At 34.5% G+C, this 18214-nt stretch overlaps 1 protein-coding gene across 1 annotated transcript in view; it reads right to left on the bottom strand.

Moving 5' to 3' along the window:
• Positions 1–18214, bottom strand: part of ELF2 (E74 like ETS transcription factor 2) — a 93574-nt gene that overhangs the window by 58196 nt on the left and 17164 nt on the right. The window contains exons 2-3 of the mRNA XM_044680171.1: positions 4922–5158; positions 2387–2552 (exon numbers count right to left, since the gene is read on the bottom strand). Coding sequence (XP_044536106.1) covers positions 2387–2552; positions 4922–4993 — 238 coding nt within the window. The 5' untranslated portion in view covers positions 4994–5158. The remainder of the gene's footprint in view (positions 1–2386; positions 2553–4921; positions 5159–18214) is intronic.

The following is an 18214-nucleotide window of genomic DNA, read 5'->3' as shown; positions in this document are numbered from 1 at the left end:
ATTTGACCATATTTTCTTCCTCAATAATAAAAATTTTGTCTGTTTCATTCAGCTTCATACTTTCTCTTTTTGGTGCTGTAAGGGGCCTCATTCAAAATTTCCTTCACCTCACATCTTTTCCATGCAGATTTTACTTGTGCCCTTTATTCCTATTCTTTATTTCTTTGCTTATCGCTATGTTTATTATCTTAAATAATACTTATATATCTAAAATTTCCATTCATATTGTGAACACTAAAATAAACAATTTTCATATAATTAAACTATTCTGCTAATCATTTCACATGCAAATAAAGGAGAATTTATCTGTCATAATACTTGTGTAGTTTTAATCCCACCAAAAGCAAACTGAAACGATACCTGGCATCTGATAGATTTCAATAAACTGCTAAAAATAAATATAAAATTCATATACTTTTTCACTGTATTTGTACCAGTTCCAAGCTCAAAAGTCTCTTATCAAGTGTTTGACAATAAAAAAAACTAGACAACTGTCAATTCTTTACTCTGCGATATTTTATGCAAACATCAGCAATGATAACAGGTACTGCATTAAAAATAGCAGTTATTTCATCTCCCTGTGCAATTAAAAAACATTAAATATAAAAAATATAGATAGCAACTTGCCCCACAGTCATTTCTATCTAAACTCCCAATAAAGATGAGATCAAGATGATGACAATTGATCATGATTATGACCATGATCATAATGACAACAAGAACAATAACATCATAATAATTTCACCTACATGGTAAAATAACTTGAGGCCCTCAAAAAACCCAGAGTAAAACAAAAAAATATTCTTTCAAGAGAGACAAGTGCCATCATCAATGCATTATTCTATTTGTATTTTCAGATTTACATAATTCCATTAACTATGATTATCAGATAATTCACTTAGAACAAACCTTATGTTCAAGTTTACTGATTCAATATTGTTGACATCTCAACTCTCATCATTTATTCAGCATGTAGAGAAAGCCCTTTGAAAGTCAATACATTCCCTTGAATAAGTAAGATTTAGAAAATGGCAAATACTGCAACAGCTTAAAAGGATGATCTATTACCAGAATGAAATGAGCTGTTAGAATTAGGAAGGTCAAGATAAAGAAATGACACATCTTACAAGTTCTCCCTGTGTTGGATCTTTACCATATGAATACGTTCCCAGATTATCAGATGTGCTTAAATATTTATCAATAAAAAATAAATTTCTAAGAACAAATACAAATCAGTTTTGGATTGTAAATACCTTTGTTGCCCTCCATTAGTGAGAATAATGAGTAGTGAGAATAATGAGTGAGCCCTACCCTGTTTTTCACTTATTGGCAAATAACTACTAAGTCTATTATGATGAAGTTCTTTAAACAAGGCACTTTGTGGAGCATAATTAATTCAATTTAACAAACATCCATTAGATTAAATTTAACAAATATCTAAATAAGTGTATATAAGAACTCCTATTTATTATTTTATACCACATTAGAAATAATCCTTTTTTAGAAGTTAACTTTTAGGGGAATGATGAAAATGATGGCAAGGTGGTTCAAACGATTCTGCTTTTATGACTCCCACCAAAAACTTTTAAGTAAAATCCTGCAGCAAAAAATAAATGGCATAAAATCTTCTAGCTAAATGTAATTTATTTAATGTGCATTTTTAGACTACTAACAACTGTTTAATAAACTGCTAATACTAAATAAAAGCTAGAGGGTTATTTGCTATTCAAATCCCTGAAAAGACAAATCCATTAGCTTTTCCCCCAACATAAAAATGCTATAGACATATGACCCTTTTCTCCAAAGCACTCCCTTTTTCAAAAAATGCAATTTTAATTCTCATGATAAATGAGAAAGTGCCTTTATTGGGTGTCAATATATTGGACTGAGTTTCTGAATGGAATAGAACGAACACTCTCTGGATCTGCAGTTAAAGAAGCTGGGTTTGAGTGCTAGCCACCTTCCTCAAACTCCATCTGTAACCTTGGGCAAATCACTAACCTCTCTGACCCTCAGCTTTCAATGAATCAGATGACCTCTCAGGTCTTTTCCAGCTCTGAACCTATTATCCTGTTATTGCTATATGAAGGAAAAAAGAGAACATCAGGCAAGGAAAGTAGAATGAATAAAGTAACACTTGGATGTTAAAAGTGAAAAATAATTTTGGTCTTGGGGTGCATGACACAGGACAGTGTCCTAAATAAATCAGAATTATGTAATGTCTGCCTAGTGTGTCTAGAAATAAAACTCCTTTAGCAAATTATAAGGTAGATCTTTCAACTGATTCCAAAATAGAAGAAGCCCCTGTGTATAATTTTACATAAGAATAGGGAATCCCATATAAAAAGACTTTATAAAAAAAATAAATATTTTTTTAAAGCTCTACCTGATTCCACAGTCTCAGTTTCAACTTCTTGCTCTTCTGCCACATCTTGGATCATGTAAGTTTCATCATCATAGACTAGAACCTGGGCTGCATAGCCCTGGTCTAATCTGGCACTTGGAACTGGCTCCACAATCACTGCTGGATATTTGGAAACTTGTTCACTTTCCTAAAAGAGCAAATTTTTTTCTAAATCAAACTTATTATCCACAAACCCTGAATTCAATCATAAATTCTTATGTACTCAGTGTATACTATTTTGTATAATAAACTAAATATGACTTTAAAAAAAATAAGCAATTAAACTGGATCATGTGATTTTTATGTCTTACAAGTGGATAGGTGGAAAGTTTTATTTAGGACTGAGATAAGAAAGCAAAAACAAATCAGAAGATGAAGTCACTAAGAATCTATACTAACAATGATCAGCAGCATCAACAACCAGAAAAACACCACCTTGTGAGTGCCCATAGGGTGAGAAGCAAGAATATAAAACAACTTTATAAACTTAAAAAGACTTTCCCAAAAGCTGAATTAGCCTAGTAGCTAAATCATGGTATGGTGTGGCAGGAAGAACACTGACTGGATTTAGAAACAGCAGACCAGGGACTGACTGAATCTTGGTTTTGCTACTTATTGTATGACTCTGGACAAGTCATTTCACATCTTTGGACTTCAGTTTCCTTATCTGTGAAATGAGAAGGCTGGATTGGATGATGGCTATGATCCCCTTCCAACCCTAAAATCCTACAGTATTGGGAGGATCCCTGTACCTTTCCTGACTGCCCAGGTCGGTGGCTAAATAAAGCCTTCAAGCAACAGAGCTTTCCCCAGTCACTAAAGCAATTGATAAAAAGCAGGATGGGGAAAAGGGAAATGACTGGAATACATCTCTACTCAGTAGCAGCTACAAGACTGGCAAAATATTAGAACAAGAAAAGGAATAGTAATTGTCCTTCAGTCTGCACCCAAAGACTAGTCTAGTTCTGTTCCAAAGCTATATCACATCCAGTGCAAGGTTAATTTTTCAGCCACAGCAACTCTTTGGAGACTATCTATTAAATTATAATGGGGTTATGATATGTGTCAGTGGAGGGAGTAACCAGAACATAATGTAAACTGTGAAAGGATAAGTTGATTTAAGGTATAATTCAGATCAAAGAATCTCAAATTCAAGGACACACTCAAAAAGTCTGCAACTAACTTGTGAAATGTCCAGCAAATCAATTACCTATATACAAGTCTGAGATTCCTCATTTACAAGTACATCTATAGAGGGAGGTAGAGAGGATGGGTTGGGCTGTATGACTTCTAAAGTCCTTTCAACCTCTATGATTTTGCTATGCCTCTCTTTTTATCTCCTATATCCCCAAAATACAGGGGAGAGAGACATGGAAGAAACCACATCTACCAATGATTCAAAATACTATAATTGTTTTAGGGAATACGAACTAAATTTATTTCCTTATTCATTAATTACATTTAAATTTAAACTTTCCATATACTGTACTGCTAACTGGATTAATAAATATTACTGAATTCAAAATATTTGAAGGGAATTGAGAAGAACAAAGAAACAGAAAAATCTAGTTAGTCATCAATCTAAGTACTAACTATATTATGAGGCAGCTAGTGGCACAGTGCCTGGGATCAGGAAGAAGTGAGTTCAAATTCAGCCTCAGACACATATTAGATATGTGACCTTCAGTAAGTCATTTAAGCTCTTGCTGCCCTCATTTTCCCAAACTATAAAATGGGAATAATAACCTACCTCATAGGGTTGTTGTAAGGACCCAAAGTGATAATATTCATAAAAAGTACTTAGCATAGTACCTGGCACAGTAGACACTATATAAATGCTTTTTATCCCCTTATGGACTAAAATTTACATAAAGTCATACTATTACAGACCTAAGTCTCAATAAAAAAATAATTCTAAAATAACATGTTGATAATAATAATTATAACTCTAATTTTATCATTTTTAAATGTTTTTTTAATTATTCTATGAAAATCCAAACTGGTGTCTTGTTTATTAACTTAAGGGTTACCCCTTAATCTCAAATCATATTTCACCATTTCTCTCATCTCAGTTCTTAATTCCAAGTATACTATCCTACAACAAAAGTGCTATAATACCCCATTATGCAACATATTACAATAAAAAGAACATGGCCTTAAATTAGACCTGGGTTCAATTCAAGTCCTGGTTCACCTCTTTATTAGTTGTGTGATGTTGGGCCAGTCTCTTTGAACTTCAGTTTCCCCAAATATAAAATAGAGATCACTAATACCTGCCTGTACTAGTTGTAAGGATAAAAATCAAATGGTATATGAAAAGTTGTATATAAACATAAGCTTTTATGCTGTTTTGCTATACTTTCACGCCTACAATTTAATACAATGAGCTTCATGTATAGGACATTCTACATGAAAGAAAAATTGTACATGTTAAAGTATTTTAAAAAGAGTTACCTATGAATTTCTACATAATAAAATATAAATGCAACTTAAAATGGAACACAGTGAATTCCAAACCTCTTGATTTTCTATTCCATTGCTGGAAAGCTCCAAAACAGAACCCCCACTGTCAACCACTGCAGATGTCATTATGCGTTCCCTGGGGAAGCTTCGAAGGCTGATATTAAGATATACAAAGTTTCATGGATAGTTGTCAATGCTGTTTATCTGTGATATCAAATTTTAATTTCAATGAGAGACATGGAGTTTGGTACATCAGAAATCCACTCTTCTGAAGATGGTTAACCAAGGAGTCTAAAAAAATTGGAAAAATTAAAAATAGTTATAAACAAAATTCAAAAAAAACTTGTAAAGTACTTAAATATTTTGAAATGCTGTTTCAGTTTTTACTTTTTTCAAACTATGAAAAGGTGCTAAGTTTACTATACACCTCTATCTCAAAAGAGGGCACCTAAGGTGCATATTCACATTTAGAAATACATCTTCCATAAAAGTGATGCCATAAATAAAGAGTAAGAAATAAAGCCTTTATCCCTTTATAGAAGTTTTATATTCCTTTGTAAAGTATTCAAATGGTATATTCAACATGTTTTTATGTACTGAAAACTGACAACCATCCTGGTCTGAGAAAAGATCCACTACTGAAAATAAGTACCTACCTAGTACAGTAAAACAGACTATTTTTTTTTTTTTAGTTTTCTATGCCATTCCTTCTTCTTCTCTCTAAAAGAATCAAATATCCCATCTAAGTACAAAGTATGACTACAAAGTGATGACAAATTTGTAAGTAGCTAATGATGCAGTCTCTCAGTTAAACAGGCACAACATAAAATATATTTTATTATAAAATGAACTGATTTAAGCTGCTTTCCATATTGTACTTCCAAATGTAGTCATTGGAAACAATCATAATTTAAAATATTTATGATATCTTCTGAATTTCCATACCACCGTCTCTCTCAAATATTTTTACTTTTTTGTTTCCAAATTATTTCAAACTAACTTAACTTGAGTCCCTCCACCCCAACCCCAGCATCTATAAAAGTAATTAGATGACCTTCATTTATGCAAAAGAGCATCCTAAAAAAATTTTAGGTGGATTCATTTTTTTTAATTTAATTTCTCATAGTCAAAAGATATGACTGGCAGTTTTCAAGGAAGAAATCCAAGTTATCAACAATAATACAAAAATGCTCTTAATTACTATTAATTAGAAGAACTCGAATTAAGGCAGCTTTGAGGTTATACCCCACCCCATCAGACTGACAAAATCAACAAGAGAAGAAAATGACAAATGATGGAGGGACTGTAGAAAAACAGGCAGACTACCACTGTGGAACTATGAATTGTACCAGCCATTATAGAAATCAATTTGGAACTGTGCTCCCAAAGTTATTAAACTGTGTATACCTTCTAACCCAAAACAGCAATACTATTACTTATTCCCCGGCCCCTATCCCCACCCAAGGAAGAAAGGGGAGCTATTTGTACAAAAAACATTTATTGCAGTTCTTTTCATGGTACACAAAAAATAAGAAACTACAGGAGCATCCTCCTAATCATAGAATGGATAAACAAATTGTAGTATGTAGAATGAATGTAATAGAATATTATTGTTCTATAAGAAATTGAGAAATGGATAATTTCATAAGAAATTTAGAAAAATTTTATGAATTAATATGGAGTAAAATAAGCAGAAACAATCTAAACAATATTAATATAGAGAAAACAATTTTCAAAAAATTTAGATCTCTGATCTACAAAATATCAAGTCCAAAATAATGAAGATAAAACATTCTATTTAGAATAGAATTCAGAAACATGATGAATTTTTTTTTTTGCTTTTTTTTTTTTTAAACCCTTGTACTTCGGTGTATTGTCTCATAGGTGGAAGATTGGTAAGGGTGGGCAATGGGGGTCAAGTGACTTGCCCAGGGTCACACAGCTGGGAAGTGGCTGAGGCTGGGTTTGAACCTAGGACCTCCTGTCTCTAGGCCTGACTCTCACTCCACTGAGCTACCCAGCTGCCCCCAATATGATGAATTTTAAAATTCAGTAAGAGATGTACCTCTCTGGGTGTGGCTACTGCTAGAATTGTTGTCTGACTATTTATGTTTTGGGGCTTTATTTATTTTTTTTTTTGGTAGGAGAATTGGAAAGGATAAATTAAATAAAAGAAAATAACGGATAGGATCTTGAAGAAGAATAGGAAGAGGCGTATGAGGGAAACTTAGGAACTGGAAAAGCAAAACAGAACAATAAATTACTTTAAAATGTGATACTAAAACACATAAGATAAAATTTTTTAAGAAAATTTAATTTCTTATCTACATATTCTCACTTCGGAGCTACATTTCCTAGAGAAAAGTTGTTTCACTAAAAATCACAGTCCGTAGCAAATTTTTCAAAACATTTTTTAGAGAACAGCGTTATATGATGCTAATATTTTATTTTTATTTTTATTCTACTAAAATTTCTAAAATTGACTACTAGAACTATTAAAATCTTGAGGCAAGCCAACACGAAATCCTATCATCTTCTAGCATAGAAAGAAAAAGAGAAATTTGAAAAGAACTCTTTCACTCTACCACTTACTGTTCATTTAATGCTACCAGCCTCTCTGCTAGATCAATTGACAATGAGAAATATTGAGTTCTAAGCTAGGGATCTACAGAGAAAATCTAATAAAAAGTTCTAAATCTATCAGACTGGAGCTCACCATTATGATAAAGGGTATATCATTACCCATTCTTTCCTCTTTTACTCCAGTCTCTGATGAAGAGATGGATTCTTCTGCTTGCCAAGGCCAATCCCTTGTTGGACTGCATATTCTTTTTGATCCTATACCATTTATTTCCATATTCCCAAATATGTAACACCCTCTCCCACTCCTAATCATTCTTATCACCCTCATTTCACTTTCTCCCTTTCTGCTGGCTCCTTCCATGCTGCCTACATGTTGTGTTGATTCAGCACACAATGAATTTTCTGTGGAAGACTTCTGGAAAGTCAAGGACAAAAAAGTGCACAGGATGAGAAAGTATGAACAAGTGGTGAGATGTACCAGTAGAGGGAGTACTCACAATGATGAGATCACTAAAGGGCTATGAGGAGCTCAGAGAAACTTAGATTCATTTAAGACTACATAATAAATGAAAACAGACCTAAAAGAACAATATACACAATAATATCAGACATGGAAATGAAGACAAATTCTCAATTGCAACAAAATGATGTATATAGCATTTTTGCTAAATTCCTAAAGTTAAAGCATACATCCTTTCTGTTAACAAATAGAACAACCATAATACCAAGTGATTTTAACTTTTTCTGGAAATATGATATAGAGGAGATAATTGGAGGAATGTAAATGGATCAAAACAAAACATATGCATATTTTTCAAAGGGATCATAGATGTAAGAAATATTTCCACTAAACCACCTCTGAAGACCTCCTCCAGTATACCCCGAGTTCTCTGGAAAATCTTCATAAACTAAAAAGGACTTTGGGTACTCTTGTTGTACAAAGTTCAAACAGTAAATCTGGAACAGGCTCATAAGCAGAAGATTCATTACTGTATTGATTTTTTTTTTAAGTTAAGAGCAGCTCAAGAAACAATCTAATTAGGGTTGTGATCTGTGTGGATTGAAGGAGTAAACCACACAAATGAAATGATGAATCCTTCAGGTAGCACTTCTGGAAGCCATTTCCTATCTTCAACAGAAAGAGCAACATTTGCCTGAGAACTCAAAGATAATGTCAGATGAAGATGAAATTTAAGTAAAATTCTGAAGCTAAAGAGAAATGTGGAATAAAATCATATCTCCATGGATTCATTTGGGGGAAGAGGTTATTTTTTATTAATATTCTAAATGTTTACAAATACAAACAAAACAAGCATTTCCATATATAAAGAAAAAGATATACTAATGAAATCAAAAATCTCCTTCATGTTTAACTTACTTTTTTTTTATATCTACATCCACCAGTGTCCCAACCCATCCCCATATCATATAGGATATCATCAGGGAGGACCACATGTTCATATAAATTATTTCATGTTTTACCTTTCTGTTCACTTTCAGGAGGTAACAATCTTGGTTTATTCTTCCAGAGTTAGTTACATGGCTATGTATAGTGTTCTCCTGGTTCTATTCATTTCACTGTTCATTATCTCATATAGTTTTTTTTTAATGAGTTTGTTCATGATCTAACCATTCTGGAGGGCAATTTTGAATTATGCCCAAAGGGCTATAAAAGAATGCATACCTTTTGATACAGTGATACCACTACAGAGATTGTATCGCAAAGAGATAAAAAAAAAATGGGAAAGGACCTGTTTGTACAAAAATATTTTTAAGTATTCTTTTTATGGTGGCAAAGAATTGGAAACTAAAGGGATGTCCCTCAATTGGGGAATGGCTGAACAAATTGTGGTAATATGATGGTGATGAAATACTATTGTGTTATAAGGAATGAGGAACAGGATGATTTCAGAAAAAGCTGGAAAAATCTATGTGAACTGATGCAGAGTGAAATGAGCAGAACCAGAAAATATTATACACAGTAACTGCAATATTGTGGAACAATCAACTGTGACAAACTTTGCTACTAATAGCAATTCAATGATCCAAGACAATTCTGAGGACTTAGAAAAAAGATTGCTTTCCTTTCCACTTCCAGAAAAAGAACTGTTGTAGTAGAAATGCAGATAAAAACATATGATTTATCACTTGTTTATTTGAGCATGTATTTGGGGGGTTTGTTTTCTATAAGATTATTCACTTACAAAAATGAATAAAATGGAAATGTTTTGTGTGATAATATATGTATAACCCAGATTGAATTGCTTGTCAGCTCCAGGAGGGAGGGAGAGAGGAGGAAAGGGAAGGAGACAATAAGGCTTTGGAAAACTTACATAGAAATCTGCTATTAAAATAAAAAATTTAATAAAGAAAAAAATCAGTTTGTTCATTCTTTCTTATGATTCAGTAGTATTCCATCACGATCATGTCACAATTTGTTTACTCATTACCCAATTGAGAGTCATACCACCACAAAGTGAGCAGCTATATTCATGGATTCTTAAGAAGAAGAATCTGTGTACCTTTGAGCCTGGGAGGAACTAATGGCAATGCAAATGAGATGGGCCAGTGATTTCAAGGGGAAAATTCAGCTACTAAAGTGGGAGGCACTTTCTCAGGAAGCACCTTTGTCTTAGAGCACTTCCTGGAGCACAGAGAGGTTGTGAAGTACAGAGACACAAAGCCAACATGAGTCAGTGGACAGAACTTGAACCCAGGTCTTCCTGACCCCTAAGGTCAGTTCTGGGTTTACGACCCCAAGCTGTGACACTTTTACACAACGCTGAGATAAAAATGTGCACTTTACCCTAGTTTTATAGTTAAGGAAGCAGAGACTCCGCAAGGACTGATTGATTTGGGCAAGGTTCTAAATTCAGCAAGTTTCAAACCCAGGAACCTAAATCTTGTCTCCCCAATTCTAAGTGAGGCCATCCTAGAGCAGTCTGAAATCAAATTATAGTTAGAAGGTAGGCCTAAGATGCAGCACAAGTGATACCTATGGTTCAATCAAGTCACAGATAAAAATGTGGAATGAAAAAGGAGGAAGAAAAGATTCCTAAGGCCTTCTGTTAGGTTCTTCCCACACTTCCACACTGACAATGGCATATGAATCAATTCAGCTCTTTTGGTCTAGTCATTTTACATTTCCAGATCTACCTAGAAGCAGCTAGATGGCACAGCAGTTTGAGAACAGGGTCTAGAATCAGGAAGGCCTCAAGTCAAATGCAACCTCAAATACCTCTTTCTACAAGTCACTTAACTCCTCTCTGCCTCAGTTTCCTCAACTATAAAATGGGGGTAATAAATAGCACCTATCTCCCAAAGTTGTGAAAATCAAAGGAGATATTTGTAATGCACTTAACACGGTGCATAGCATGTAGCAGGTGCTTAACAAATATTTATCCTTTTCTCTGCCTTCAAACATCCCATTTAAGCAAATGTTTCCTATCTTTTAAAAAAAAAAACCTGATTTGAATCTGCTGCCCTTCTATTTTTTTTCCTTCTCACTTCCCCTTTATTAGGCATGTACTACGAGGCATCTACTGGGGACAGAGCATAGTACTAGTTATTAGTAGAAATATAAAGCTAAAAAGAGCCCACAAAAAGAGTTTATTTCAAATGGATAAAGGTTAGGCATAAGTATATTATATAATGCATTTATATTATTTTTATAAAGTTATAAAACAAAATGATAAGCAAGAAAGAAAACTACCAAGTCAAGGAAGCATTCCAATAAGACTCAGCATTTGAATTAATAGGTTTTAATTTATGAAAGGAATTCAACAGGCAAAAAAGGAGGAGGGAAGATACTACAGGCACAGAAAACAGCGTAATAAGGAAAGGGATGAAGGCTGAGAAATACCAGGTTGTTTGGCTAGGGGGCCAAGAGAGGAAAAGGAGAGAAGTATTCCTCTTTAGCTGGAACAGTTTGGCCCAGAAGAAAGAGCTCTAGTTGGAGTCAGGAGATCTGGGCTTAATTCAGTACTTACTAGTTGTACAATTATGAACATAAGTCTATTACCTTGCTGTTTCTGTTTTCACTTGAATCAAATGAAAACAATAATGTTTGATCTACTTTTCTCCTCCAGGAAAATATTTTTTTAAGAAAGTATTTTGTAAACCTTAAAAGTTTAAAATGAGAGGCAGCGTAGTATAGCAAATAAAATTCTGAACTTTTTATCAAACACCTGAGTTAGAACCAGGAGAGCATTGTACACAGTAATAGCAATATTGTACTGATGATCAAATGTGAAAGACTTCACTATCCTCAGCAAAGCAATGATCTAGGACAATTCTGAAGGACTTCTGACAAAGAATGCTATCTACTTCCAGAGAAAGAACTGCTGGGAGACCAATATAGATCAAAGCAGACTGTCCTTCACATTAGTTTATTAAAGGTTTTATTTGGGGGTTTTGGTTTTATATGACTATTTTCTTACAACAATGAACAATATGGAAATATGTTTTGCATGATAAAATCTGTATAACTCAAACCAAAATGCTTACCATCTCCAGAAGCAAGAACAGAGAGGATCTTGTAATTTCAGAAAACATATGTTGAAAATTGTTATTACATATAATTGGGAAAATATAGTATATTTGAATTTAAAAAAAAAAGAATTAGACCTGAATTAAAATCCTTCCTGTGGCATTTACTTTTTAAAGGGTGAGTTGTTTATCATCTCTAGGTTTCGGTTTTAAAATCTTTAAAAAGAGAAGACAAGATCAAAGAACATCTGAGGTCCAATTCCAGGTTCAACTCTACAAATTTATAATCTTACATAGATGAGAATTACTAAGTACAGTGCATGAGAAAATATGAAATACATCCATATAAGAAGGGTCATTCTTGTACATGGCCTTACATTTTAGGCAATAGTGCACCACTGAAGATTTTTCAGCAGAGAAGCATGGCCAGATGAATGCAGAAGGAAAATTATTACAGCAGGAGAATGAAACATGGCTGAACTTCTCCCTTTAAAAGTAGCCTGCCCCTTCTGCCTCCACTTCCTTTTCTCAACACTAATCCAAGCCGGTTCTCCTTTCTTTGTGACAACTTCTTCACATCCTTTGCTGGCTCCTCTCTCTCCTCCCTATCCTTTTTTGCTCTTCCTTCCCTAATGATCTCCTATATTCCTCCAACTTCAAATATCATTTCTAAGCAGATTCCAATCTCAAGTCTTTATCTATAAATCTGACTCTATCCTCACCTTGTCTCACATCTATAAAATAATTATAGCTAAAGGCTTCTTACCATCATTTTAAAATTTTTAAAAAACTTATTCTCCAAATCTCATACCTCTCTAACTGAAAACCTGAGACCTCCTTATACTCCCTTCCCAGATCTAATCAAATTTATAGATGAGATTTCAGAAATCATCGACATGCTATGCAAAAATTTCCTATACAACATCCCTAACAACAAATGGCCATCCAGAGTAGGCCTAAATGTTTTCAGTGACAAGGAACTCATTATCTCAAAACGATCCACTTCAATTATTTTTCTGGAGGTTTCAAGAAGAAAACAGAATATAAATGCAATATATTTATTTTTTTCTCCTTATCTATTATCAATCACCAACATTGTGGTTGGTATATGGGGTATCCCCTGGCAACAGATTTAAGACAAGTTCAAGTGTGCTCTCCTTTTTTGGGATGTTGTCCTTTAGGAAACATGATTTTAATAGAATGACAGGGTATTTCCATATTTCTCTGTCCTCGGTGGTCATTCCACAAGGTCGCTACCCTTCACTCCCTAAAAAGTTTTGGAGGAATTTTAACACTAGGCTACAGTTTGAAAAGCCAGACATATATGGTCTAGTCTCTCACCAGGGAGCTAATGAAAATCACTGCCAGAATTGAGGAATGTGACAACTGTCCACATTTTTAGTTTCTTCCTTTATGGCATGCCCCACCAGGACAAATGTACATGGGCTTCTAGGACCTACATGGAGGAAGGGCAGCTAGTTTGGACTTCAGTTTGGACTCTGATGGGGTCAAGCACCTTCCCAGCTGGGTTGCACATGTTGAGCTGGGGCTCTCCTGGTATCATGGTCCTCTTGTGTTCTTCCACAATTGGGAATATTCTTTTTTTTAAATATTTTCCATGTTTACATATTTCATTTTCTTTCCCTCCCTGCTCCCAGATTCAATAAGCACTTCCACTAGGTTATTCAAATGTTATCACTTATACCTGTTTCCATATTATTCATTTTTGTAATAGAGCAATCTTTTAAAACCAAACCCCCAAATCATATATCCATATAAACAAATACGTCATTTGGTGTTTTTTTTTCTGTGTTTCTAGTCCCATAGTTCTTTCTCTCGATGTGGATAGCATTCTTTCTCATAAGTTCCTTGGGATTGTCTTGTATTAGCAAAGTCCATTACATTGTATTGCTCCACATAGTTTCACTTTCAGTGTATAACATTCTCTTGGTTCTGCTCATTTCACTTTGCATCAGTTCCTAGAGATTCTTCCAGTTCATATAAAAAGCCTTCTTCCTTAGGTTGAACTCAATTTGCCTTCCTGCAACTTCAACCTACTAATCCTAGTTTTTGTCCCAGTCAAGCAAAATAAACCTAATACCTATTCCACATAAGGGACCTTTAAATATTTGAAAATAACTATGTTTTATTTATGAAAAAAAAATTTTAGGTCAAACTCTCTATACAAGCAAAAATATAATGAATAAAATAGTCCTCTCCTCCATCATACTGGCTTATACAAGTAAAAAGAAAAACTGTTATAAAGTATCATACTGGTGAGCTAGTAGCATCCAAAATTCATATCTACATTAAAGCTATAACAATAATAAATTTGGAATAAAAAGGCATCATTAATAGTAAGCATTTTATTTTATTTTACTGAAAGGGTTCCAAAAGTAGTTTTGGTAAAAGTGAAAAGAACTATTTTCATAAAAACACTTTGAAAAAGTTTTGAAAAAAGTTAGGCTTTTTAATTTACTGATTTGTTCATAAATAAAAAACGACGGCTATTTTCAAATATTTGAGGGGTCCTTATGTGGGGAAAATATTAGGTTTATTTTTTTAAGTTCATTTAATTAATTTGGGATATTTTTCCATGGTTAAATAATTCATGCTTTTTCCTTCCCTCCTCCCACCCCCTCCCATACCCAATGAGCAATTCCACTGGGTTTTAAATGCATCATTAATCCAGACCTATTTCCATATTAACAATTGGACTAGGGTGATCAGTTATCGTTTATATTCCCAATCAGATCCCCATCAAACCATGTAATCAAGCAGTTGTTTTTCTTCTGTGTTTCTACTCCCACAGTTCTTTCGCTGGATATGGATAGCATTCTTTCTCATAAGTCCCTCAGAATTGTCCTGAATCACAGTATATCAGTCTCTGTGTACAGTGTTCTCCTGGTTCTGCTCCTTTCACTCTGTATTTGTTCCTGGAGGTCTTTCCAGTTCACATGGAATTCCTCCAGTTCATTATTCCTTTTAGCACAATAGTATTCCATCACCAGCAGATACCACAGTTTGTTCAGCCATTCCCCAATAAAAGGGCATCCTTTCATTTTCCAATTTTTTGCCGCCACAAGAGCGTAGCTATAAATATTTTTGTACAAGTCTTTTTCCAAATGATCTCTTTGGGGTACAATCCCAGCAGTGGTATGGCTGGATCAAAGGGCAGGCAGTCTTTTAAAGCCCTTTAGGCATAGTTCCAAATTGCCTTCCAGAACAGTTGGATCAATTCACAACTCCACCAGCAATGCATTAATGTCCCAATTTTTATTCTGCTTAATTCTTGAGGCAAGAACTAGGACCAAAAGCTTTGAAAAAAGTTTGAGAACTCTTGCCACAGATTATCAAGGTATAATGATCACTACCAAGTTATTTTAATACATTTGGATATATTTCTTCTGCATAAGAGACTTGCACTCATCTAAGTTTAGAGCAGTCATGATATTTCCTCACCTGTATGAACAGACTTCAATTTTCTCTTTACCATTATTTGTTTTACTCTTTTCCAGTCAGAAAATCATATTATGTCATTTATAGAATTCCTATGCTACATTCTACTGATCAATCAAAAAAGCATTGAGTCTTTTATCAAAGAATATACACACGATAAAATCGATTTTGAAAGACAAAGGTTTTTTTTAAACCAGACATATGATTTGGCACCATAAGCATTTTAAAAACAATTTTTAAATTTTATTACAAGGGATGGATAGAAGGAAAACAATGGCAGAAACAAAACAGTTCTTAACTTCAAGAAAATTTTAGTTTCTATTAAGGGATCATCACTACTTATATAAATGTATTTCCCTTCCTCTCTGGCCTCTATAAGTAGTGGCTGGTTGGATTCTCAGAGGGCAGACCACAATATAGCAGGTTATATCGGTAGCTGGGAGGGGTTGAGGATTTTCTAGTACAAGCTGCTCAAAAGCTCCCAATTGGTGTGCTTCCTACTGACAGCCAGGCCACTTTTTAGAAAGGGACACTTACTAAGCAGGTTTAGCAGGGTTCAGTTGGTTTAAAAAAATCATCCCCAAAAGTCTAGGACATACTCTCCCACAATTATTCACGAGGTTAATGGGGAAAGTAGAGCACATTTGGCAAAAAAGTTATTCATAGGGCCTAGTTACTGAAGTCTTTTTCTCCTTTCATGGAATAGTTATGAAGTTATTCTTCCACATAGCTCTCTGATGGGTTCTGAGGGTTGGTGCCTTTCATAAACTGTTTCTAGTATGCTCTACATGTCTCTCTCCAAGCTCTCAGTACAGATTCTGCTCTCAACCACGGCTATGTTCCCCAGGAATGAGAGCTAAATTCACAAGGTCATCCCTCTGGTCAAGATGAAGCTGGGAGAGAGAAGGCAATAACTTCTCAATTACCATTAGACAATAAGTCTAATTGCTCTAAGAATGTTCCAGCTAGAATGCTTGATTCTAAAGGGCTTGTTATAACAGTCATGGCTCCAGAAATATAATTCCTTCATCCAAAAAATTCCAATATATTTTCTGTGTGTCCGCAATGTTATACTTTTGGTTGGTGGATTTGATTTAAAGTCTCATGAATGTACTCACACCTAGTTTACACTATTGACTGATTCAATAGATATGTCTAGGCCTCCTAGAATTAAATAAATTGGGAAAGAAAATAAATTGGAGTAAAGAATATTGTCTCCCTCCCCACATAAGTAAAAAGTACATGCAAAAAATAAGGTAATGGGAAAGGAAAAAACCAAATGCTTAGGAAGGGTGAAGAAATCAGGAAATGTCTTAAATGGGAGATGGTATTTAAACTGAGCTTTGAAGGGGACTAAGGATTCTAAGAGAAGGAAGTGCATTCCAGGCTTGGTATACATCTCTACAAAGATAGGGAGACAAGAAACATGGAATGCACAGAAAACAGTTTGACTGGAATATAGGATTTGGGAAGGGAAATAATATGAAAAAAATCTGGAAAGGTATGCTTGAGTCAGACTGGGAAGGGCTTTTGATGCCATAGAATTAAGAGGCAAAGAGAGCCATTGGAGCTTTTCTGAGCACGGGAGTCAATGGTCAGGTCAGTGATTTAAGAGTTATCACCTTAGTACTTGTAGAAAAAGAATTCGAAAAAGAAGAGAAGAATCTAGGAGGCTAATATCTCTAGGAAGGAAATGAGAGACTGAAATCAGGTTGAGGCCATGAATTGACAGAGGTGGAAGAACCATCAAGATTTGAAAAAAAAAATTAACTATATAAGGAAAAGGAAGGTAAGGACTCTAGAGTCTGTAAATTTGGATAACTGGAAACTGAGGTGGTGCCCTCAATATAAACTGGAAATTTAGAAAGGGGGAGTAGGTTGGGGATAAGGTTATTTGTATGGGAAAAGGAAAACTGAATTGTTTAAGAAATGCTAATATTAGAGATAGCCATAGGTCATCCAGATTGAGATGCTAAATAGGCAATTGAAGAAAGACTAGAACTCAGAGGAGAACCTAAGGCTTACCAAAAAGACTGGGAAATTACTTGAATAGAGATGATAATAGATTTCACCAGAGCTAACAAGAGAGAATTTCATTAGAAAAAAAGAGGAATATGGATAAAGAAAAATGTGGATTAGCCAGAAAAGTAGGAGAAAAAGCAGAAGTATCCCAAAAAAAATTTAAAGAGAAAGCACACTAAATGACAAGGTGAATGCCAGTGAAATCAACAAGCATATAGACCAGTGGTTCCCAAACTTTTTTGGCCTACCAACCCCTTTCCAGAAAAAATATTACTTAGTGCCCCCTGGAAATTTTTTTTTTTTAAATTTTAACAGCAACTAATAGGAAAGATATATGTATCTGTACCTGTGGTCATCACCGCTCCCCTGGATTGCTGCAGCACCCACCAGGGGGCGGTGGCGCCCACTTTGGGAATCACTGATATAGACTATGAAAAAAACCACTGAATTTGGAAATTATGTAATTACAAATAACTATGGAGACAGTAGTTTTAGTGGAGAATTGAGGTTATAAACCAGATTATTCAATCACAGTAGTGAAGTGCCACTATCATTGGTGGAGTGCCAAAAGAAGCAGAGGCAAAGATCATGGACAGGTTTTTCTGGAATACTTAGGATACAGGGTCTAGTGAGTTTCTTTTTTTTTTTTAAGGATAGGGAGACTTGGGTGTGTTGTAGACAGTAGGGGAAAACCAAAGAGGAAAAAAAGGAAAGACTGAAAATTCAAGAAAAGAATAAGCCACAGTCTCAGCCCCTGAAGCTGATTCAGAATAGTAATTGCCAACTATTCTTCCT

Source organism: Gracilinanus agilis, chromosome 6, assembly GCF_016433145.1.
Source record: "Gracilinanus agilis isolate LMUSP501 chromosome 6, AgileGrace, whole genome shotgun sequence".
Taxonomy (NCBI): domain Eukaryota; kingdom Metazoa; phylum Chordata; class Mammalia; order Didelphimorphia; family Didelphidae; genus Gracilinanus; species Gracilinanus agilis.
This window is presented reverse-complemented; position numbering and strand designations above follow the sequence as displayed.